This window comes from Culex pipiens, chromosome 2 (assembly GCF_016801865.2).
Source record: "Culex pipiens pallens isolate TS chromosome 2, TS_CPP_V2, whole genome shotgun sequence".
NCBI classification, from domain to species: Eukaryota; Metazoa; Arthropoda; class Insecta; order Diptera; family Culicidae; genus Culex; species Culex pipiens.
The window spans coordinates 110,862,447-110,888,326 of NC_068938.1; the positions used below are offsets into that span (position 1 = coordinate 110,862,447).

At 42.8% G+C, this 25,880-nt stretch overlaps 1 protein-coding gene and 1 long non-coding RNA gene across 8 annotated transcripts; both read left to right on the forward strand.

Moving 5' to 3' along the window:
- The first annotated feature begins 449 nt into the window (after positions 1–449).
- Positions 450–19,428, forward strand: LOC120431276 (WD repeat-containing protein 7). Of its 7 annotated transcripts, XM_039596409.2 has the most exons (16): positions 450–562; positions 726–971; positions 1,042–2,018; positions 2,072–2,317; positions 2,382–2,602; positions 2,660–2,879; positions 2,948–3,223; positions 6,490–6,584; positions 6,647–6,713; positions 6,977–7,045; positions 7,627–7,725; positions 8,020–8,174; positions 8,260–9,651; positions 17,741–17,867; positions 17,934–18,299; positions 18,446–19,428. In XM_039596409.2, exons 2-15 carry the CDS (start codon positions 835–837, stop codon positions 18,275–18,277), a joined length of 4,425 nt encoding a protein of 1,474 aa, XP_039452343.1. In that variant the 5' UTR covers positions 450–562; positions 726–834; the 3' UTR covers positions 18,278–18,299; positions 18,446–19,428. The 7 variants fall into 7 exon arrangements, with proteins under 7 accessions (XP_039452343.1, XP_039452342.1, XP_039452344.1 ...); XM_039596408.2 differs by having other exon boundaries at positions 17,934–19,428; XM_039596410.2 differs by having other exon boundaries at positions 7,627–7,719; positions 17,934–19,428.
- Positions 9,662–17,732, forward strand: LOC120431278 (uncharacterized). Its single transcript, XR_005607845.2, has 3 exons — positions 9,662–13,116; positions 13,179–13,253; positions 13,312–17,732. It is a non-coding gene; the product is annotated as an uncharacterized LOC120431278 (long non-coding RNA).
- Positions 19,429–25,880: the final 6,452 nt, after the last annotated feature.

Below are 25,880 nucleotides of genomic sequence, written 5' to 3' on the forward strand. Positions count from 1 at the left end.
CGCCAGCGATTCCACCGGAGTAGGTTTGGTTTGGTGTGTTGTTTGTACTTATGGCATGGAGACGACTCCTACACCTGGAATGACTTAACGGCCTAACAACCAAGGCCGGGACCGACATTTTACTTCCTCATCCGATGTAAGGTTGCAGCAGATGGGAATCGAACCCAGAATCATCCGCTTACAAAGCGGACAGCGTAACCATTCGGCCACGCACTGCCACAAAAAAAAAGAAAAAAATATCGAGAGATATTTAAAAAAAGGACTATAAACATATGAAACACAATAGCCTATAGGACCCTTTTTTTTTTAAAAAAAACTCTATAGATATGTTTTATTTATGTTCAAAAGTTAAAATTTTACGCGTCAGTGTACTTTAAAACTCAAACTGCACCCACATTCACTTCAGCGTGTATGTTTGAGCCATTCTGCCTATGTTTTCTTGAACGTGTTCTCTCTTTGCAGTCAGCTGTCAAAGTGAAAAATTCTTATCAGTGACGGACCCAAAAATATTGCAAAGTTTACATTTTTTCGCTAAAAAAATACGTTTTAAAAGGTTTAAAAGGTTTGTAAAGTTAAGAAACTGCTGGAATACAGCGAGTGTAACATTGGAAACATGACATTTTTCACGAACATATAAAATTCAGCGCAAAAATCCATGCTGAAAATTCCCGATCGATACAACTTCGTCATTGTTTTGCTTTTTTTTTCTCTTCTCTTCCCAAAAGGACAAAAACAAGATCGTGCAAAAAATAATGATTCTCTAGGTGCTTTTCGAAGCGGAAAATTTGCAGAAAAATCTTCGAATCATCTTTTTTAGCAACAAATTAAGTCACCATGCTGAACACGAACCTGGTCGTGCCCGTCGTGCTGTGGGGCCCAAACACCCCAACCCACTGCGTGTCGAGCGTTTTCCTGTCACGGGACCAGAAAATTCTCGCCACGGGCTGCTACGATGGGCAGATTTGCTTGTGGTGAGTGTTGTTGTTTACCTTGCGGTGGGGGTGTGAGTTTGATGTTTTGATTTTTTGTTTTGTTTTGCAGGCAAGTTGATCCGGATACGCTACAGATGACGCCGCGATGTTTGCTGGTGGGCCACACGGCTCCGGTGCTCTGTTTGACGCGGGCTTCTATTATTCAGGATAATAACTTCTTGGTTAGTTCGTCGGAAAATGGGGAGATGTGCACCTGGGACTTGGTTGATGGAAAGTGTACCGAGAGTATAAAGATGGCCCAGGTCCACACAAACATCCAGGCTTATCACATGGCTGGGTGTGACGATATCCGGCTGTTTTGTAACGGGTACTATGCCGAGATTATGGTGATGGACCCGTTCAGCTTGGAGGTGTTGTTCTGTTTGAGTTCCAAGGTGAATCCGGATTGGATTTCGGCGCTGCACGTGTTGAGACCGTCGAAGCGTAAGGATGACGTGGTGTTGGCCATAACGACTACGGGAACGGTCAAGGTTTGGACGTTGATTGGGAACGAGAACAAGTATTCGGAGCCGATTTACGAGAACGAATCGAAGCAGATTCGTTGCTTGAATGCCATTACGATGAACTGTTGCTCGCAGAACCAGCGGACGGTGCTGATTGTATGCGCCAAGTATTGGCAGATTTACGACGCAGGGGATTTCACCGTTTTGTGCAGCGTGATTTCTCCGTCTGGAGAGCGCTGGATGGGTGGAGACTTTCTGGCGAATGATCGCGTCATTTTGTGGTCTGACGAGGGCAAAGGTTACATGTACCGGCTGCCGGCCAACAGCATTCCGGACAATAAGGATTTCCATGGTCCGTCGGTTGGAAAGGATTCCCCGTTCTTGTACTGCGTGTTGTCGCAGACTGGAGAGAAACCGCTGTCGTGTCCTCCGACTATGAAGTTGGTGACGTCCAATCGCAACGGTAAAACGCAGAAATATCTGCTGCGCGGCGATTCCGAAGGATTTATCAATATTTGGGCCGTGCCGGACATTACCATGGAGCAGATCAAGGTGATTCAGAACGAGAAACGGCTGCCGTCGAGTAAGATTCAAATTTTGTAGACCTTTTCAACCTTCTAATCGATTAAATTTCAGCTCTAGAGTCAACGATTTGCACCAGCTTGGAGGAAGCCTGGAACAAGATGAACCCCCTGCCGGTGGGAATCCTGGACCAGCTGTATCGCAACAGCAGCGAACCCATGATCAAACTGACGGCCAGCATCTACTTGCCGCTGCAAAGTCGTCTCGTTGTGGGCCGCGAGGACGGTTCCATCGTAATCGTACCCGCCACCCAAACCGTCATGCTGCATCTGCTCTACGGACAGCACCAGGAGTACATCGGTAAAATTGCACAATTTTGAATTTCTGCCGTAAAAATATCTAGTTAAATTCTTTCTCTTTCCAGACTGGCCTCGTCATCAGGTGTTGAACGGGCACAGCGGTCGCGTCAACTGCCTGCTGTGTCCGTCGTTGGCGCATCCGCGCTACGACAAGGCACATCTCGTGTCCGGCGGAGTGGACTTTGCCGTCTGTCTGTGGGATCTGTACAGCGGCCAGCTGATTCATCGGTTCTGCGTTCACGCCGGGGAAATCACCCAGCTGTTGGTGCCACCGTCGACGTGCAGCGTAAGGAATTGTGTCTTCTAAGTCGACTCAAAAACTTAAATTCTTTCCAATTTCCAGCCACGAATCCTAAAATGCATCTGCTCGGTCGCCTCCGACCACTCGGTCACGCTGCTCAGCCTGCAGGAGCGCAAGTGCGTCACCCTAGCCAGTCGGCACCTGTTCCCGGTGGTTTCGATCAAGTGGCGCCCGCTGGATGACTTCCTAATCGTAGGCTGCTCCGACGGAACAATTTACGTTTGGCAGATGGAGACGGGTCACCTGGACCGGGTGCTTCACGGCAAGAGTTCCATAAAACAAATCTCCCTAGAACTCATCATAAACGCTGCCCCCACTTTTCGTTCGTAGGAATCCTCGCGGAAGAGGTGATGAACGCGTGTGACGAGCACGCCGGCGAGACGGGTGGCAGCTCGGGCTCGACCTCGGATATGGGGCTCGCGAATCCAGCGGTGCACTTTTTCCGCGGCCTGCGGCATCGCAACTTTAACGCGATTCGGCACGCCACCCAGCGGGGCATTCATCAGCTGCAGCAGCTGCACGCGCACAACAACCAGCACGGGGACTTTCTGATGAAGAACCGGAGCAGCCCGCTGATCATCCAGGGACTGCGGACGAACCCGAAAGGTGAGGGTTTGAAATGCTTCTTATTTCTTTTCTTTACAGTTGAAGGATGATGCACAATATCCGTGGGAACGTATAAACAGTCGTGAAGTCAGCAAACTTGAAGATTTTGAATGCCAGGACATGGAACAGCTGTATAATCTGGAGCGGCTCAAGGACCATGAGGTCGCTACCCAGTACGCGCGGGAACTCGAAGATGCGTTGCCTGACGAGGGTGAGCTTGCCGAAGCCCCTCTGGAGGCCTGCTGGAGCCATATGGAAGCAGCCATCAACGCAGCGGCATCGAGCGCCATCGGGTACGTGGACCGAGTTCGACGGAACGGCTGGTTCGACGAGGAATGTCAGGCGATTTGGGACGAGAAGAAAGCAGCGCGGGACAAGTGGCTACTGCACAACACCCGTGGGAACAAGGAGTCGTACAAACAGTTGCGAAGACAGCAAACCCATCTCTTCCGGGATAAGAAGCGCCGCCTGGAAGAGTTGGAGTTCCAGGATATGGAGCAGCTGTATCGCTCCAACGAAACGCGTAAGTTCTACAAGAAACTCAGTCAATCCCGGACTGGCTTCATGCCGCGAGCCGAAATGTGCCGGGATAAAGACGGAGGAATCTTGACGGACGAGCGTGAGGTGATCGAAAGGTGGAAGCAGCACTTCGACGAGCACCTGAACGGCCCAGAGGCGGAGTACCAGGACGACGGGGGAAACGACGTCAGCGGTATTGTGGACGGCGAGGACGAGCCAGCACCCACGATGAGGGAAGTTAAGGATGCCATCAAGAAGCTGAAGAACAACAAAGCAGCGGGTAAGGATGGTATCGGTGCTGAACTCATCAAGATGGGCCCGGACAAGCTGGCGGCCTGTCTACACCGGCTGATTGTCAAGGTCTGGGACACAGAACAGCTACCGGAGGAGTGGAAAGAGGGAGTAATATGTCCGATCTACAAGAAGGGGGACAAGTTGGAATGTGAGAACTATCGAGCTATCACCATTCTCAACGCGGCCTACAAAGTGCTGTCTCAGATCATCTTCTGTCGTCTGTCGGAGCGAGCAAAGGATTTCGTTGGGACGTACCAAGCCGGTTTCGTGGAGGCGAAATCGACGACGGACCAAATCTTTTTGCTGCGCCAAATCCTCCAAAAATGTCGCGAGTACCAGATCCCGACGCACCACCTGTTCATCGATTTCAAAGCCGCGTACGACTCGGTCGATCGCGAAGAGCTATGGAAGATCATGTACGAGAACGGCTTTCCCGGGAAACTGATCAGAATGGTGAAATCGACGATGGACGGGGCGCGGTGCAGCGTGAAGATTTCGGGAGCAATGTCTGGCCCGATCGAATCGCGCAAGGGACTGCGACAAGGCGACGGTATCTCCGGCCTCTGTTTCAACATTGGGCTTGAAGGTGTTATGAGGCGGGCGGGCTTCAACATGCGGGGCACGATTATCAACCGGTTAAGCCAGTTCATCTGGTGGGTCTCGTGGCGTAGGGGTAGCGGCTTCGGCTGCCGATCCCGATGATGCTATGAGACGCGGGTTCGATTCCCGCCTTATCCACTGAGCTTCTATCGGATGGTGAAGTAAACCGTCGGTTCCGGTTTCTCCTGTCTCGTCAGAGGCGCTGGAGCAGAAATCCCACGTTAGAGGAAGGCCATGCCCCGGGGGGGCGTAGTGCCAATAGTTTCGTTTTCGCCAGTTCATCTGCTATGCCGACGACATGGACATTGTCGGCAGGACGTTCGAGGAGGTTGCTAGGAAGTACACCGAATTGAAGCAGGAAGCGGATAAGGTTGGATTGAAGGTGAATGTGGCGAAGACGAAGTATCTGCTGGCAGGAGGAACCGAGTCCCTTAGGACTCGCATAGGACCGAGCGTGACGATCGACGGCGACGAGTTCGAGGTCGTGGAGAAGTTTGTGTACCTCGGATCGTTGGTAACGTCGGACAACAACTGCAGCAGAGAAATTCGGAGGCGCATCATCACCGGTAGTCGTGCCTTACGGACTCCACAAGACCCTACGGTCTGGTCATCTTTCCCGGCGTTCAAAGTGCACCATGTACGAAACGCTGATAAGACCCGTCGTCCTCTACGGGCACGAGACGTGGACGATGCTCGAGGAGGACCTGCAAGCGCTTGAAGTTTTCGAACGACGAGTGCTTAGGACGATCTTTGGCGGCGTACGTGAGAACAATGTGTGGCGGAGAAGAATGAACCACGAGCTGGCGCAACTCTACGGCAAGCCAAGCATTCGGAAAGTCGCCAAGGCTGGTCGGATCAGGTGGACCGGACACGTCGCGAGAATGCCGGACGCGCTGGATGCGCGCCAATCGAACCAGACTATCAATCCGGTGAAGTTGGTGTTCAATTCGGAGCCGTTTGGAACGCGGCGGAGGGGGGCGCAACGTGCACGGTGGTTAAACCAAGTGGAGGAAGATCTGGAAAGTGTGGGAGTTCCGCAGCGGAATTGGAGAGTAGCAGCCCAGGACCGAGTCCAGTGGCAGCGCATCTGGAGACAGCTCATGACCCGGAGGTTGTACGAGCAGTAAAAGTAAAGTAAGTAAGTTCGCCAGAGCAAAAGCATTCGGTTTACTCTAAGATGTGAACGACTGAAGCCACGAAGAAGCATGCTCGAATGTTTGCAGAGAATAGGTCTATTCCCGTACTTCGAGAATACCCGTACTTTTCTGCAGCCGGTGAAGCTACGATCGATTACAACGACCTTGTATTTTTTTTTTTTTTTTTCGTGTGAAGGAAAGGGATATCCATGAGCATGACACTAGAGGAACTGACGATCTCAGATTGCAGAACTGGGAAAAAGTATGCACGCAGATTTTGCTGTTTTTATGAAGGATTCAAGTTCTACAACCAGCTTCCACAGGCTGTAACGATGACGAGCAACATTAACAAGTTTAAACGGAGCAGCAAGGAGTTTGGACGGCAGCGATCTACGATGATACTGTAGCAAAGAGCACGTTATGAAGTTCATCTTCATTATCGGTACACATTCGCATGAGATCACTTTGAGCGCATATGATAAATGTGATCAAAATTAACGCGAATCTGGACGGAGTTTAACCATATGTGCTCATATACTCATATATTGTTGAGTAGGCCATCGAAATCAAACAAATAACAAATTACCAGGTGATAATCACTGAAGTCACTTGAAGGATTACTCTAGCCAAGTGAAAAAAATAAAAAAGATCCTACTTCTTTTTTTTTTGGAACGAGCTTCAACTGTAACGAAAATTGAATTTTTATTTGTGTTTCAGACGCCGAGAGTCACATCTTGTTCTTTGATATTGAGGGATTGATCTTCGAGCTGCACGCTGAAGAGTACGCTGCCATGAGTCCGAGCACTTTGGAGGTACGAAGATCCAGATTCCGGTGCAGCTTCCTCTACTAACTCTATTTTCATCCTGCTTTTAGGCTGAGGGACTTCTCATACCAGCTGGAACGGAAACTCACTCTTCTGATGCCGGCAAAAAGATTTCAGGTAAATAACTAGCTAAACATTCGGCGTTTTGTTCCTCTCCCTCTAATCTAGATTTGAATAACAACCTTGTGGTGCGATGAGACTCTTTCTTCTGCAAGCAGCGTGTCGCAAAGTTTTTCAAATAATAATGTTTTCTGGTACTTTTTTCTCTTCTTTCATGCTGTGTAACTAAACACCCTCCTCCTAACTTTGTATACAATTCTCCTAAATGCTTCAAAACAAACAAACCAACAAACCAACAACCACGACACACATGACTACAGATTTCTTTGGTCGCGTTAAGAACAAGGCCGGGGACATGGAGAAAATTTTAAAAGAAAAAGATAAACATGGTTTGTGAACTGAAAATCTTACCTAGTAGTTGCACCTTAGTCCGAGTAGATTGCTGTAAAAGTAGAACATGTGGTTGCATTTTTAACGGCATTTAAACCCATTCAAACGCGATACATCAACTAACAAACTAGTTGGAAATACCATAAATTTAACAATGCTTCAACAAGTAGATGTCGCCTCGATAACAAACAAGAAAATGCTTTTAGGTTAAGATGCTATTGCTTCAGCGTTGGATTTACGTATAATAGGTGTATTTTTTCTAATGTTTACTGTTTAGCAATTAAGTTATTCATCCAATTGCGTCCAAAATTGTTGGTTATACCTACTTATTCATTTTTTTTTCTTTATTAGAAATAGTAGTTTAATGGTAATTTCTTAACGCCAACTTTAATTGAATTGTTTTTTTAAAATGTTTTTACAATATTTTTAAGCATGCAAAACTTTTTGAAAATTTAGCAAGCACGCAAATGCTTTATAGTTAAGTTTGAATGTGCTCTTGTTTAGAAAAAAAATCGGCTCAAACAATAGTTAGCTTTAAACTCTTCAAAATTTACTAAACCAAAACCAAAATTCCATTCAGGCATACTGGCAAAAATGAAGGAAGGGGCAGAGAATGTACAGACAAAGGTTCAGGCAAAGTTGGATAGTGTAGTCAAAAACGTTGGTGACACGGGTAAGGGTAAGTTTGGTAATTGCACATAATACTTTCTACTAGCCCCGCTACTGCACCTTACTCGTAGTAATTTTTTAGTTGAGTAAATTTTCGCTTCTAGTTGACGGCTGTTCTGAATTTGTACGATACTTTGTGTGAAAAAGGGGCTGATGCTAGGGTTACTTTAAAAGGATAAAACCTTATTAACAAACCAACAACTAACCGTTCAATTCAGAAACAACTGCATTATTTGATTTGTCCTTGCATGTATTGCTGTCTTATATAAAAAAAATCTCACAAAAAGTGAATCCATTCTTGTAGATGGCTCCGACATCAGCAAGAAGATCGCCCCCCGAATGGAGGCAACCCACGTGATGGAAGTGGCCCAGCTTCTTCTGTCGTTGCTGCACTCGTGGGGCCTCGATCCCCATCTGGACAAGGTCTGCGAGAGTCAGCTGGGCTTGCTGAAGCCGATGGTAAGTGACGACAAAATTTGCCGCTAGATGTCGTCTCAATAGCAAAAGAGGAATGCTAACGCATTGTTCTCTTCCACCTTTGCAGATTCCCGTTTCGTTTGGTGTTCTCTCCAAGGGAGGTTACATGTCGCTACTGTTGCCAACTTGGCAAAACAACGTAGAGATGAAGTTGACTCCGGAAGAGATTAGGGCCGCGTCCTCGACGGCGGAACAGATGAGGCAGGACCATTTAACCAGTATATTTACGGCTCGCTTGCACTGGGAGCTTAGCACAACCCTAACTTCAAACCATCTCTTGGCGTTGATTTCCATGTCCAACACGCTGATGTCGATGAACATGGCGACGTTCATTCCGGAGCAGGAACGCAACCGGAAACTCCACCGCCAATCCACCCGCGCCTCGTGGACCAACGACGAAGAGCAGGAAGAGTTGTACACCCAGCAGCAGGCCCAGATCAAGCAAGGTTGGAGTCTCCTCTCGACCCACCATTGCTTCCTACTGCCGGAGAAGATCGACGCACTGGATGCGAACACCTTCAAACGGCCCCAAGTGGAGATGATGGCTCGCCGTTGGCAACATCACTGTCTGGAGATACGCGAAGCTGCGCAGCAGTTGCTTCTCGGTGAGCTCGGACGTATGGGCAAGAAAGGTCGCAAACAGCTCGTCGAGAGTTGGGCTCAGTATCTGCCGATGTACACCCACACGGAACCCATCGTACCGCAGGCACAACCCACCGGTCAACCCAACACAGGTTCGCCGGTTCAAACCCCAAGTGGACAAGCGTTGGAAGCCCAAGAGGAAGAATCTGAAGAAGAGGAAGAAGTAGTTCGCAAGCCGTCCAGTTTGGCCGAACTCAAGCGCAAGCAAACAACGGCCGTCGTCCTGCTCGGTGTGATTGGAGCCGAATTCGGACAGGACATCTCCTCGTCCGACGGCAAGCGAAACAACGAAAACCGTCGCAAGAGCTCCGTCGTCGAAGGATTCGGCATCGGAAACAACAACCTCGCACGATCCACTTCAATGGCGCTCACCCATCTCCTACTAGCTCCATCAACTCCGAAACTCCCCGCTTACACACCTCTCCGAAGGGCAGCTATCGACCTCATCGGGCGCGGATTCACCGTTTGGGAGCCGTACATTGACGTCAGCCGAGTTCTGATGGGACTGCTCGAGATGTGCTGCGACTCGAATCGACTCATCCCAAGCCTCAACTACAAACTACCCCTTACGCCACAAGCCGACGCCTGTCGGACGGCACGCCACGCTCTCAGACTCATCGCGACGGCACGACCGGCGGCGTTCATCACGACGATGGCCCGTGAAGTGGCGCGCTACAATACGATGCAGCAGAACGCGCAAGCGATTAGCGTTCCGATTACGCAGTCCGTGCTTCATCGGGCCAAGCGGGAGATTCTGCAGTGCGTCGAGATGTTGATCGACAAGATGCAGACCGAGATTGCGAATCTGCTGGTGGAGGTGAGTCAAACATGCTTAGTTTACAGTATCCACAAGAAATTTATTTGAATCGATCCCACTGTACTCTCCTTAACTATGTTTGCTGAAATTCCTATCTATTGTGTTGCTGTTATTGAGGAAATTTTATTTGAATGAATAATATCCAGCTTTCAATTAAGGCAGGCCAAGGATTGATACCTAAGAGCATGCAATGGTACAGACCTTGCTGCGTGCTCTTCGGTTGACATCCAAGTAAGGAACAGCCTGGAAGGAGCGCAACTATCTACATCCGTAGTTCTGTTAGATCATTCGATTTATTTTGATCAGAACAGTACAGCTCTTGTTCCTTGCACGCAAGGGTCCTGATTGCTCAAAATCAACAACTCCATTCGCGAACACAAATAGCAGGCGACGCGATACTGCCCTGAAGAATTCCTACCGTTTGTCACTTTCACACCATTCGCTCCCGAACACTCTCTCTTCTACTCTCCTTCTCTCTCTGATCGGCTCAGTCTCCGAACGGCTCAGGCAGGCCGATCGTCTCCGATCACTCTGAACTGAAAACATTTTTTCTCTGATGCGCTGCGTTAGACTCATTGATTCGGGTTGCCTAAAATCAATGTTATCAATCAAATTGTGCATTTATTTTGATTTCATAACATTATTGACACCATTCAAAGAAACTTCCACCAAGAAAAAATCAAATTGATGGCAAACTGAGGGCGTGAAGACAAAAAGACTGCCGCGCTGGCATTTTGTGAGAATGGCTCTTATCTGAGCATGTTAGTGTATAAGTGTCGTCGAGCGACGGAGTGGGCCAATGTTTTCACTATGTATTTTTTCGCTGAGTGAACAGTTCGAGCCACTCGCTGGCTGCTTGCGAGTCTCATTCGCTCATGATTGCAAGCGGGTTAGAATAGGCGACGAATGGATAGACGATGAGTGAGTGGTTTCTGTTCATTGAAGCGAGAATCAGGACCCTTGCTTGCAAGTGTCCTATTTTCTTACCTCCACGTTGACTTGGTTTAGTCATCATGATGACAAGTTGTAACCTAGCTGGTGGCCTGTGGAAACTGCTCGTAATTCTTTAGCCACCACGGGTCAGAGTCGAGACAGCTAAAAGAAAGGGGCGCGACAATGTGGGAAAGGGAAGTAATTTGTGATTGTTTTGATTCGCAGTATGTTGAGTCAACTGGATGTACCTGAAACATTACAGAACGGAGTTTCTCTTCTTTCCATTTTTATCTACCATCTATTTTAATTTTGTTTTACTGATTTTCTTAAACGGCATCTGATTATTATCCACCATTTTATTTTGATTTTATCAACCTTTGGTTATCTTATGTATAAAAAAAAACAAAAAAATTATAATTCCAGCTGTCAAACTGAAAATTTCTATCTATTTTTGTTCCAAGAGATAAGTTCGGTTGATTCAAAATAAGAAAAACTCCGGTTAAGTTGCATTAAAAAAAATACGTTTGAATCAACAGCAAAATGTTTTTATACTAAACAATGTTTCGAGTTTATGTTTACAAAATATTAAAATTGTTTCGCCTTTTGAAAAAAAAAACGAAATTAAGTTTATGATTATTGCAATTTTTCGTTTCAACCTGAAAGAATCTTCTTTTAAATTTAATGATGCATTTCTATTTCCACCTAACGGCTAGAGCTGTTGTTTCTGGATCAAAATTTCAGCGATGGCCTATACATGTCTGGGTACCAAAAGTTGCGTCTTTTAAATACAAAAAATTTGGTACCCAAACATCTATAGGTCATTGCTGAAATTTTAAAGTTATTGTGGTTTTAGTGAAAAAAGTTGATTTTTTGCCAATTTCGTCATTCTCCGGTTTTTGCGCGCGGTGCGTCAAAAAACCCGGATTTTATTTTCAAAAAATCATATCTCGGAATCCTGTTAATGAACTCCTCCCATTTTTTGGTATGTTACGTAAAAATGTCCGGGGAATCCGATAACAATATTTCCAGACATAGGCTCTTTGGTCCAGACACCGTCAAAACGGCATTTTAAAGTTTCATACGCCCTTTTCATATGTTAGGCTAAATTTTTGAAACAACTTATAACCTTTCATTTGCGTATAAGTCAATTGAAATCGGATAAAATGGCGAGGAGTTATGATTTTTCGAAAAAAGTGGTTTTTGCGAAAATCGACGAAAATGGCCATTTTTCAGACCACCCTTACACGGCGTAGGTCACCCTAATGGCCAAACAAAAAAATACGGGTCTAATTATTTCGGCCAGGGAACTCCCAGAAAAATTTTGAGCCCGATCAGAGCACTTTTGTTTTTTTCCATGCTGTTTTCGTGAGGAATTGCTGTATCTATATCTTTTAAACTACTGTCTATTTTTACATCTACTTACTACATAAAGCTTTTACTTGTAATTCTTAAACATACCATTATTATCTTTCTTTTACTGTTGATTCTTTATGCAGTTCATTTTCCTTTACTATCTAAAATTTTTACCCTTTTCTTCAAAAAATAGGAAAATAGCAAAACTTTTGGACGGTGCCAAAAAAGAACGGGTGGTTCATTTTGGTTCAAAATCGGGATTATTACATGTTTTGATAGTAGTAATAGCTCCACCAAATTTGAGCTTAATCAGAGAAAGTCCATTTCAAAGTGTGCAAGTTGGCGCGACATTACTTGTGACATTATTTCACCACTAATCTAATCTAATCAGACCCTAGCGCAGCCCTGGAGAGTGCCTTAGGTTAGATGACGCCTAGCACTCTTCTTGTCATTTATTAACATTTGTAGTGCGCCATTGCATTGAAATGCATTGAAACATCACAAGCGTTAAAGCGGCCAGGCCTACTGCGTAGAGCCGTATCGTAGAGATGACTTGTAATTGGGTTGAGTTTGAGCACTGAGTGTTCGAACAACAACACAATTCTGAATCGACAGGGGAGGAAGAAGCGTGGGGACACACCACCATACGCTGTAACAGTTAATTCCGCGAGAAGAAAAACTCCGCCCAGACCCTAGCGAAGACGCAGAACACGCGAGTTCCCAACTGCTCGAATTCGCTTGATCTGGGCGGGTCGCACTGGTTTGCCTCCCGAAGATGAGACGATGATGATTAGGATGAGATATTATTTCATCAGTTCGATGACGCAAAAAGTGATTTCCGCTGATGAGCCCTTCTATCCCTTTGTCCACCCACCTTTCCTCCTAGCTCCCCGAACCTTAAATAGCCATAAGCCGTTCATATACGCAGCAAGCAAGTCGCAAGTTTAGTTTTACCCCCGATCACCGTCGTCGCGAGTAAGGAGTGTACGAGAAAGTACGAAGAGAAGTGTAAAGTGTTCTAATCGACAGAGGAAGATCTGGACGATTAATAAGCCAAACGTAAGTTTGTACTCGCTAGGTGTTCGCGATCTAATCCGCTTCCCCACCTCAGGCCCCGAATCGTCCCTGGTTCGCCGCGTGCTACGGCACGGTCAAAAGCGTGATTAAGCCAAAACTATCGTAAGTGATTAAGCGCTTAAACAGTTAAATCGTTTTTAAAGTTGAACCAATCAATTAAATAGGTGCGGACGTCACCATCGCACTGAACCAGCAAGTCGCCGTCGGCGACTTCGCCGCTGTTAGGGCATATCCAAGCAGTAAGTTCATTCAAATAGTAGAATTGATTCGAAATTAACAGTAGACACGACATTAAAGGTTTCGTTATTAGACGGTGATCGAAAGTGAGAAAGATTGTAAAGTTCTCCCCAGAAGCCAACTAAGAAGAAGGTAACTTGCGACCAGGTAGAATTGCGGTTAAGTAAGTGCTAAGATAACCCTCTCATTCAAAGGTTGACGTGCGGGGCTCAAAGAGCGCGGCGCGCACGCGCACGTGGCAACGCGATAATTTCGCACCCGGGCTGACTAAGCCCGCGCACAGCACGTGCCGGCAAGTACGACTCGTGCCATCAGCTTCCAGCAACCTGACCACGTGTAGCGCTACTAACAGCATCGATTAAGCCCCCCGCGAGGTCAAGGCAATAACGCGTCGTTCACGCGTGCAGCGCCGGTTCCCGTAGGAGTCCACATTGCCGACTCTGAGCCAAAGGGCCACGGCGCACGTGAGTTTTGCTCTCCGTAGGAGGCCGAGCCAAACCCTCTGAGCAAAAGGAAGCAACGACTCGCACGAACGGCAACAGCGTTACCCTTAACCACCTCGCCAAGCAACGTCAACGCGCACGATCGAAACGGCCAGACAGCCGCCGGCCAAGGCCCGCGATACGTGATCGCCTCGTGAAGGAATCGTTTCTCTGCCAGCTGTACGTGAAGTACCATTGGGTCCAGCGCGTCGTCACACGTGCCTGGCGTCAGACCTGTAGGAGTCCACGCCACCGGCTCTGAGCAAAAGGGTCTCGACGCAATTGAGCACATCTCTCCGTAGGGGCCCCTGTCAACCGCCCTGAGCAACTGGAATTTGTAGCTCGCACGACGACAACAGCGCTCGACACATTCACTTCAACCTGAGCGCAACCTTCGGTCCAGTGCCACCCTTTCGTTCCCCAAGTGTCCTGCGTTGAATCCCGTAGGAGTGCACCGTCCGCACCTCCGAGCAATTGGGAGCAGCGCGCCAAGATTCTGCCACCTGTAGGGCCCACCCGCAACCGGGCCCGAGTCATTGGGTAGCAGCGATCGACAAGAACGAAGTACGTGGGTATACAACACGATCGACGGTTCAACTAGGCAGCAGCACAAGCTACACCGCGCTCGACGAGCGCGCCAAACCAGCCCGCCACTCAGGCGTGGGCGTATCAACTAAGCCACGAACGATTCCACGAGCAGCAAACCGTCCACGGGACGGCATTCCGGACCTGCCGGCCAAGCCGGCGAAGGCGGCCCTGCAGAGTACGAGGAGCAGAAGCACCGAACAGCAGAGCGAGAATCAACGCGCGAGCAGCAGCGACCGCCGCAGACCAGCCAGGACACCGACGTAACCTAGGTTACCACCACAAGGTCAGATCTTTCCTTTATGTGTACACATAACTAACCATTCATGCGCATTAGTATTAAGGCCCCTTGTATTTAATAAATAAGTCGGAAGAAAAGTAAGCTCTGAGTCAAGGTGTCCAATTTGTAAGCGTGGACTGAGCTGACTTATGACTATTTCCCTCCCCTAATCTCTTATCCTTTCATGGCAATAAATTAGTATGGACTTAACCACTTGTTTTCGTCAGATCTGAGTTAAATTGAGTTGGATCGCTTCCAGTCAGACCCGCCCTGAGCGAGCTAGTCCGGGCAGGCTTCATCTCGCGACTTCGTACGCGTCCCTGCTAGGGTCGCGTTGGCGCTTAAGCGAAGTGCGTTTCATTCTTACAGTTCGATAAGGGTCGCGGTCAAGCCGACCTTGTAGCATAATTGTTCCATTCAGTTTCGTATCGTTGGTTTCGTTAGTTTCGATTATCTGGGACAAATCTTGTTACAACGCTCCGAGATTTTGGTTGTATTCGTTGGGAGCACCATGCTTAGAAGGTTTGGTACTCCGGGACCCTCAGGGATGGGACATTGTATTTCCACGAATGCCCTGGATACTATTTGCCGTGGTGATAGCGCCACAACTCGCTCTCTGTAACAGTATTCCTAATTCCAGTCCACGCTCACCAAGTCGTCATGGCCTAGTGGTTAGCATTTTTGCTTACCAATCCAAATGACGGAGGATCGAACGACTTTGATTTTTCGTTCATATTCACCTTTTCAAATTTACGTGTTCTTAACATTCTCGTTGGGAGCAGATGGGAATTGAACCCAGAACCATTCGCTTACAAAGCGATCACCGTAACCAGTCAGCCACGGCCGCTCCTCCTTGTGACATTATTTCACCACTACGGATTAATTCATTCTTTGAGTACAAACTCCTCGGTGGCAGAGTGGTTAGAGCATCTGATAACCCATACAAAGGTGTAAGTTCGAATCCCACCTGATTATATACGTTTTTTTTTGTTCATATTCAAAGTTCAGTTACAGTCGAAAAAATTCAAAGATACTCGTCGGGGCCGTAGCCGTTAAGACACGGGCCGGTTGCGTAAAAAATGTCATTTTGTGAAGCTAATGACTTCTTAGCAAAAAATCATTAAAATACGGTGTCTCCGAGAAAGTTTTTCCAAATTTAATGATAATCGCAGTTCTTAGAACTTGTAAAAATTGTATAGTTTCTCAGTCCCCCCCCCCCCCTCCCGTTGTTGACAATTTTCATACAAAACAAATATTTTTTGTATGGAGCGTGGACAATCGCTGACCCACCTTTGATTTTATGTCATTTTCAGTTTTTTAACTGAATAAATGGAGGTGCACGGTACTTTTGGTTACTTTGCGGCTGCACAACACCTCCCAAATGCTTTTAAATGCAATGGATACTGATCAAAGGGGTCGTCCATTAAATATTTCACAATATGACGAATTTTAGGTAGTGCGATTCTACTGCAAAATAAGTTCAATGTGTTTTTACTGGATAAGGTACAAAAAAAGCATTATTAATATGAAACATTTGAAAAATCAGGCTCAAATAAAAAAAATCGCTCTACAGTATTGCCTTGGCGTTCTCGATTGCGAGATTCCTACTAGAAACTAGGTGTCGGGAGGCTTGATTGTTGAGGCAATTGCAAACCTCTTTTTACACCTTAGCTTCCATCCACCCCAGGATTCAAACTGACGACCTTTAGATTGTTAGTCCAACTGCCTACCAGCGACTCCACCGAGGCAGGACCCAGGGAGACGACTCCTACACCTGGACTGAGCTATCGACCTAACCTCTAGGTTAGACCGGGGCCAACATTTACTTCCCCGTCCGACGGAAGGCGTGATCAGACAAACCTCGTCTCGAAAAATGCCACCGGGACCTTCTGGGATCGAACCCAGGCCGACTGAGTGAGAGGCAAATATTTACAAAAAACTAATTCGATGTTTCGATTTCGATATAGGTGGCCAGCGTGACAATTTGTGGCATAGGGGGAAAGGGGTCAATTTTTGCTGATTTTAGTGTGCCATACTGTATGGATGACGCCTCATATACTAAAAATAATGTTATTATCTTTGTTAAATAATTAAGGGGGATTAAGGGGGAGGCGGTGTTGTAAGTGTGGTTGGAGCCTTAAATATTTAATGGACGACCCATTTGATCAGTATCCATTGCATTTAAAAGCATTTGGGAGGAGTTGTGCAGCCGCAAAGTAACCAAAAGTACCGTGCGCCTCAATTTATACAGTTAAAAAACTGAAAATGACAAAAAGTCGAAAATCCCTTGGTGAAATATTTTCTAGGTCACAGATATCGAAAAGGGATCACACCCTTAGCTACCTTTCCACAAAAAAATATTTTAGGTACATTCAATTTCAATAATAATTGCCTTCCGCCATGGCGTGTGTCGTACCGTTCCGTTCAAATGTTGCTCCAGATTTCTACTTTTGTTGACCTGTAGGGTCCTTCGGAAGGCGCAAGTATTGACGAATAAGGATGATTGGCTCTCACTAATCATTATTGAGTCATTGTTAAACTTCAACTGATGCGTCAATAACGGGGTAGTAACTAATTTGAATTGTCAGAATTGTTTCTCAAATTTGTTTTGAAATTTAGAAAACTTGAAAAACATATTTTTAAAGCTTCTAAGTTTTTGTAGCTTTTTTATATTTCAAAATTTTATAATATTAAACAATTAAAAAATTAAACTTTTTCAATTTTAGATATTTGTTTATCAAATCTTAATTTTTATGTTTTGAAATTGTTGAATTTTTTTAAAGCTTCAACATTTAAATGTAATTTTTTAATTTTTGGATGTTTGTTGAAGGGTTAATTTATTGTAATTTTTAGAATGTTGTTGAACGCTTTATTTATTTAGCGCTTTGTAAGAGAGAAATATGAAACTGATGGTTTGATTACGATCGGTGTTAAACCACCGGGGTTTTAGAATATTAGTATTTTTTAACAACATTTCAAAATAGTTTTTTCGAAAAAAAAACTAAGTATTAGAAAATACCATTTTTTTACATAGAAAATTAGTCGTCTAACGCCCATGGTTGCTCCTGATTGCTATTTAATTTGGACCTCTTAACAAAATATCTTGGATAAACCATCTTTAAATATTTGTTTCGCTCCACAGGTAATGGACATCACGCTGCATTGTGTTGATGCCGGTGACCTGAAGAACAAGGGCCTCGCCGAAGTGAGCCCTTCGATGTGCAAGTTTAACCAGGTGTCTCATTGTGCCGCATCGCGACGAATTGCCGGTAAGAATTTAATAGCTCAAAATTGTATGATTTCTGTTTATGGCATCATTATGGTTTCATTTCCAGTCGGCGCAAGCAACGGCCACCTGGCAATCTACGAGCTGCGCCAGAACAAGTGCCAGATGATTCCGGCCCACACGAAACCGGTCACGGCGCTGGCCTTCAGCCCGGACGGGAAGTTTTTGGTGAGCTACTCGTGCGCCGAGAACCGACTGTCGTTCTGGCAGACGAGCACCGGCATGTTCGGCCTGGGTCAGTCGCAGACACGCTGCATCAAGGGCTACTCGACGGCACCGATTCCGGACGTGGCCCGGCTCAACCCGATGCGGCTGGCAAAGTTGATTTGGATCAACAACCGAACCGTGACGCTGATGCTGGCCGACGGTTCCGAGACGCGGTTCAACGTTTAAGCGCGGTTGGCTTAAGGCTTAAGTAAGTAGCTCTATTCAACGGCGTGATCCCAATTTGTTGCAATTTTGACCACCGGAAGACAAATTTCGCGTGATCGTGAAGCCGGTGCCCAATTTTTATATATATTTATCACTCATTTTCCTAACTGTCTTTTGCGGCACTTTCAGCTTAGTCGCGTGCGAAGAAACGCGAACGCGCAAAGCAAAATCAAAAAGAAAAAAGATTAACCATCTCTCGCGCAACGCGTGTGAGAGATTCGAGAGAAAGGAAGAAAGAAATCAATGCATTCTCGGCTGGCCCCACCACTGACTTATATAATTATGCAAATTTCGCGTGATTTGGTGGAGCGCTGGTTCTTTCGCCTATCTTATCTCCCAAACCGATCGAACTGCTTTCACAAAAAAAAACGTGTACTAGCTGCTGCGAGCAGATCGAGATCGCCGCCGGGGAGGATGTCCGAATTAAACGGATTGGGATTGGAAGGGGACGACGATTTATGATTTGACCCATTTTTCTGTGCATGTTTGCGGGCCAACTTGCTGACTTGCTTCTTTTTTGTTTTGTTTTATTTGGTTTCGCCCGAATGACTCTGGACAGGTGAAGTGACCTGAATTAGTGATGTGATTATTATTTTTTGTGTGTTGGCAAAAAATAAATAAAATAAAACCAAGCTATCGTTTCCGGCGAAGCAAAGCGGATAAAAATGATAATAATTAGGTGTCCAAAGGAAACATAAATTTTAACATTCGGTGTAATCTTCATGATTAGAGAAATATAATTTATTAAAGCTATCAATAATGTGGAATTGATGTCCCGTTATAAATGTAATATATTGTTTTGAAATACCTATTCTGAATACGTTTTACAATTGATTGAAAAAGTCTCAAGCATAAAAATATACAAATGATATGCACTCAAAATAGATGACTAATAGAACTGTTGAGTACGATAACAGTTTGACATTTATGGGTGTAATAAAGCTACATTAGATTAGTGATCCTCTTGTCCTTCATATACATTATACATCTATCCATTACAATCAAAGTATTAAATATTAGAAAGAAAACAAGCTATTATATAACTGTTGCATTGTAGAACAATATGTCGTTATTCGTTGAACAATAAATTATAACTTAATCACTATCATCCAGCAGAAGTTTTTCCTTGAAAGTTCAATATCACAAGCCCAAACATGCTAAATATCTGGAGCAACAGGAGAAAAGGGCGCATAAGCATTTTGATAGCCGCAACTATTTTGGTAATTACGAGACAACAGGTTACTTTTCCACAAAACACGAAGTGGCAAACAATAGCTGGCCTTCCCAGCTGAGCAACTCTCTACAAAATCGGCCGATTTCGACCATTCTTATTTTTTTTTTATTTGACTCAAACTTTGTGGGGGCCTTCCCTATGACCAAATAAGCTTTTTTGCGTCATTGGTTCACCCATACAAGTCTCCATACAATTTTGGCAGCTGTCCATACAAAAATGGTATGTAAATATTCAAACAGCTGTAACTTTTGAGTGAATTTTCTGATCAATTTGGTGTCTTCGGCACAGTTGTAGGTATTGTTGAGGACTTTTGAGAAAAAAATAGGTACACGGAAAAAAAAATTTGCAGATTTTTTAATCAACTTTTTTTTTCACTAAAACTCAATTTCCCAAAATACGTATTTTTTGATTTTCGAGATTTTTTGATATGTTTTAGGGGACAAAAATCCGCAACTTTTGAGCTATAGAGAAACATGGTCAAAAAATCTGCCGCCGAGTTATGATTTTTTGAAAAAATAGTGATTTTTGGAAAAAATCGAAATTTCATGCAAAAACAAGTTTGACATTATTTTTTAATGCAAAATTGAATTTGCAATCGAAAAGTACTTTACAGATTTTTTGATAAAGGGCTCCGTTTTCAAGATATAGCCACCGAAAGTTTGATTTTAGCGAAATATTTGCAGTTTTTCGATTTTTAAAAATAGTGACCATGATTGACCATTTCCAAAAAATTTTTTTTGAAAAGTTCAGAAAATTTGCTATAAAATAGTCTACGAGATATCGAAGATTGGACATCGGGTTGCTGAGATAGAGCCGCTTTAAGAAAAAGAAACACGAAAATTGAAGTTTTCTAAATCTCACCTAAACAACCCACCATTTTCTAATGACGATATCTCAGCAACTAATGGTCCAATTTTCAATGTTAAAATATGAAACATTCGTGAAATTTTCCGATCTCTTCGAAAAAAATATTTTGTAAATTTTTAAATCAAGACTGACATTTTAAAAGGGCCAAACATTGAATATTACGCCCATTTAAAATGCTAGTCTTGGTTTAAAAGTTACAGCTGTTTGAATATTTACATACCATTTTTGTATGGACAGCTGTCAACATTGTATGGAGACTTGTATGGCAAAAAAGCTTATTTGGTCATAGGGAAGGCCCCCACAAAGTTTGAGCCAAATAAAAAAATACAAAAAATAAAAATGGTCCAAATCGGCCGATTTCGTAGAGAGTTGCTCACTAGTCACCTATCCAACTATCAGTTTTATTTATTTTTTTCTAATTTTGAGAGTTTAATTTCACCGAAAAATACCGATAAGAGCCCGTAATTTGAACAACAATTGAACTAGTGTAAAATGTATTTTAAAACACTATCTGTATTCAAATGATGAGACTATGCTTGCCCTGTTTTTAGCATTCATTTATATAACGAGTCTGATGATGCAGTTTTTTTTCCGATTCGAACACAATTACAATTATTTCATCAGTAGTGCGGTGCCTGTGGGGACGCGCAGTCCTGTTTTATCGTGTTATTTTCCGTCTCTTTTGTGTCGCTGTTCGAGTGCATGGGGTGATTGGTTTTCTTCTTCTTCTTTTTTCATTTTTTTTAGTTCGCGCGTTCGTTGGCCGATGAGTTTTTTTGTTCTCTTTATATAGTTATCGATAGAAACGATTCGAATTCTTTTTTTTTAGACAAGCAAGTCGTATTGTGGATTAAGTCCTTTCCATATCATCGGGGATCGGAAAGCACGTCGACGAAGAATTTCTGGAGAATCGCTGTCGAATTAATACTATATTTAAATCTCTAGATAGCAATCTTTCCGCAGCCGGCTGCCTAAGATTTTTAAAATTTCAACCGATAAACAAATTGCTTATGGTCGCATTACCTACCACAGTGAATCCTGACCTCATACCCATCTTACTAACCCCTCAAAACTCATGTGATACTTTGTCGGAGACGCAGCCGATTTAGCGGTCCCATCACTCAAGTATCGGACTAACATTCCCATCCACTTCCCCGTGTATTACCACTGGTCGTGGCCGGCGTCGGTATTGATCAGCACGATAGGGACCTTTGAAAATTGCGAAGGGGTGATGATTGGTTCCTACTTTTCATCTGTGGTCCACGGAGCAATGTTTGGGGGTCCTGATCAATAACGAAGTAGCAGCTACGGGTAGACACCTATGCTATTCTATGCTATGATTCGAACGCGATTACGATTATTTATCCTATTTGTTAATGTTTTCATAGTTAACTAACATTTAAAACTTTTAAAAATTGGTGGAAAAGCTTCTTTTTAGGTTCTAAGTATGGTTTCGTATTTATTAATTTGTATTTTCATTTTGCATAAAATAAAAATGGAAACATTTTTTTCCACTGAATTATCTTAAGTCAAAATAATAACCATGCAACGAATTTAGCTCTGGTAAATTAATTGTAAACAAATATTTTCAAATCAAAACTAATTTGCTTCATTCTCTTCCTCATTCTATACCGAAAGAAAACTTTTCCGGTTCGTTGAATGCACAAACCCGGAGGTTAGTGCCTCGTTCCAGCATAGAAATCTTTCACTTTCATTGATGCATTTTGTACTGCTGCATCTACAGCTCTGCACCAAACCAGTTTCTCTTCGATTTATTTATTACGTTGGGCTGAAAGTACCATTTGCATCCTGCATTTAGATTTATGACTATGAGCGTAAGTTCATCATGGTTCATGTGGTCTTGTGGTTAAAAAAGAACTAATCTAAAACACACACATTGTGACCTCAAATGACGACCCAATCCGGCTTCAAATTAATACCAAACAAAAAAAAAAACTCTAAAAATTAAGGCAACAGTTTGGAGATGGAATTATTCACGCGTTGACCTGATAGAAGCGGGCAGCAGGAGAGCAAAGTCAGGAAAGAAAGGAAAGAAAAGATTGAATTAAATTGGGTGGAAAGCGTGCAGGTCACTACTTTCGATGCCCCCGCGGCGTCCCACTTGTCCAAATGTGCAGACTCGAACATTCTCCCGTGAACTTGAGCTTGAACTGAGCTCGAGCAGATCAACTCTCTTCTTGACGATGATGGATACTTTGAGCTCCAGATAAAGAGAGGAGGAGGAGGAGGACCAATCGCCTGCAGTATGGAATGGCCTACAATCACGACCATAGTCAATCGCAGCAGGCAATGCAACTAAACTTAAACTAAGCTTAGGCCAAGTCAACCGGTCAATTTGATGGGGATAGAGGGTATTTTGGTGTAGAAATCTGGTCAAAATACTTTTTTTTTCTCTTATTTTTGTTATGAGTTTAGAGGTTGAATTGGGTACTAAAGCCCTGTGTCAATTTTTATGTACAACGGTAAAAAACACGATTAAAAACCATTTCTGATCACTTTTTTTTTCATTTCAATGCAATTGTTTTTTGACTAGACAACATTTTTTCGATGGATTAACTATGGTCCCCTTGGAACGAGCTGTCAAGTAGGAGCTTTTCTGTCAAGAAGGACCGCTAGGTTAATTTTTCAAAATTGATTAAAAATCAATTTTAAACTCTTTGTGGTCGTACAAAGGGTCATTGTACTCAGAAAAATAAGCTTTATCGCTGTAAACAATAATATCAGCAATCTAAGCTTCATTTTAGGACCCAATTATAACAATCTTAAGAGTGCTATTATAATAACTGCAACAAATTTAATAATAGAGTTCTTACAAGGCTGAATTTCTAGCAGGGTTTTGGCATAATCAGCTGCGTTGGCATTTGACGTGACTTGGTTATATTTTATTATCAACCTTGTTAAACGACAATTTTATCGTCAGACAATAACTCAATTAAATCGAAGGCAACATTTCAAAAGGCATCATGTACATTTTGACACTTTCTGGGTTTTTGCATATTCTTAAAGTGCTCCTAATAAGCTGAATCTCCACCAAAAATGAGCAAAAGTTACTTCAGTAAAGTCTGTTTAATCATGATTTTAAATAAGGTAACATAAACAAAATCTCTGGCATCAGCAGTGTCTGCTTATATAGCCCTGTCAACCGGTCAAATAAAAGACTACATGAAAAAGGCGCCATGTACTTTCGGCGAAGAAAAACGAATCATAACAAAGCGTCCCCTCCAATAACAGCAGGGTGATTAAGACGTTTGTGATTTCAAAAGAAGTTATGTTTGTTTTTCTTGAATATACTGACGGAAATAATGTTGTATTGAATATGGATGATCAAGTATCAATCAAAGCAACGTTTTTCATCCTTTGTTATCATTAGAACATCTTCTTTTGCTTTTATATTAAAATGGGAATTGAAAAATGATGCTTAACATTAAAATGCATTTTTCTCAAAATGCACGGTTTGTACATGATGTTTTTTTAAATGTTGGCGTCGAAATTATTAATACCAACTTTTCAAACAAAATGTTGACAATTTTCGTTGTTTGGCTTTAAGTTAATGTGATACAGCCTTGCAAAGAATCAGAATTGATTAAATTAGGGTTTTCTAAGCGTCACCCGATAAGACCTTATTTTCAAAAGACGATAAGTCGAGAATCATTCGTTAGATTTTCAATGTTAATAAAATAGCAAATCTTTACGATATCGGTATTTTTATTTTATTTTAAGGAGCGTAATATTGAATGTTTGGCCCTTTTGAAATGTTAGTCTTGATTTAAGAATATTGTTTTCTAAGAGATCGGAAAATTTCACAAATGTTTCATATTTAACATTGTAAATTGGACCATTAGTTGCTGAGATTTCGACATTAGAAAATGGTGGATTGTTTGGGTGAAACTTAGAAAACATCAATTTTCCTGTTTTTAGACCTTTGCATGGCAATATCGCAGCAACCAAGGGTCGTAACAACAAAGTTCAAAAAAAATTTTTTTGAGGATTTTCTCAACCTTTCAAAAATATTTGATTGACTTTTTGATTGCAAATTTGATTTTACATCGAAAAAAATGAAGTTGAAAAAATTTTGCGACCAATATTTCGATTTTTTTTTTTAAATCAGTTTTGATTCGAAAATTTTAAACTCGGTCAAAGTTTTTTTCACAACCTGGAAATTTCTGAAAAGTTTTATTTTATGTCCCCTTAAACATATCTGGAGTTTCTTTTTTTTAAAAAAAAGGTCCGATAAACCAAATTTCCAGTTTTTGCTTTTCGGGTGTTTTTGAAACCGCCTTGAGTCAGGGGTATTAAAAAACAGCCAAAAAGCAAAAACTCAAAATATGGTTTATTGGACCTTTTATTTAAAGAAAAATCCAGATATAAAAAATAGGGTTTTTTTGCCAATCAAGTTATAGTGGCAAAATGTTAAACTAAAAATCACCATTTTTTTACCGTGGATCATTTTTTTTAGTGTAGTCCTTATCCATACCTACAACTTTGTCGAAGACACCAAGCCGATCAAAAAAATCCATCAAAAGATACAGATTTTTGAATTACTTTTTTCCATGCATCTTTTTGATTGAATAGTCCTCATAAAACAGGGGTGCTCAAAGTTGTTGGAGACCGGGCCAGATTTGAAGCTCAAATGAGCTTGCGGGCCAAATTTACAAAATTAGATGTTTATAAAAATAAATTACGTTATTTTATTTTAAAGATTAGAAAACACATCTATAACCTCAAGTTTTTTTTAAACTTTTATTATTTTTTCATCATCTTCGTTAATAAAAATTAATATAAAGCACAAAATGGCGTTGTTGATTTTATTGTTTAAGGTCTTTGGAACATGTTTTCAGCTAAATGTACTTTTATTTTACTTTTTTTATACTTAAAAGTTTTCAATACAATTGTTTTTTTTTAATATTTCAAAAACGGCGTAATTTTATAAATAAATTAAGTGCGGCTAGTAAAAAATCGTTGAGAGTCAGAATTTCAATATTTCAACAAAAAAAAATGTTAAAAAATGTGTTGAGCCCGTAAAGTTGGATTGCAATCGTTATGTTTAAAAAAAAAATGAAAGACTCGACTTTAAAAAAACCTTCTAGCAACAAAAAACAAAAAAAAATCATCGAAAATTCTCTAAAATTCAAATTATTTTTGAATAAACCAGAACATGTCCAAAAATGATTGTAAACGCAAAGGAATTCATTTTAAAATAATTCAGCTGATTACACAAAAATTTCCATACATTTTTCTTTTTTTTTTTTTTTGAAAAAAAAAAGATTTTTGTCCGTGATTTTTCGAGATAATGGGGAGGGGGAGGGGAGGTTTGTCGAAAAAAGCTTTGTTAAAAACTTGCAACAGCCTTATTCCTCCGATTTCAACCTTTTTTCTGTCTAAGCTTGAATTTCCAAAAATGTTTGATGAAAGTTTTGACGATATTTACTAGTTTTACTCACA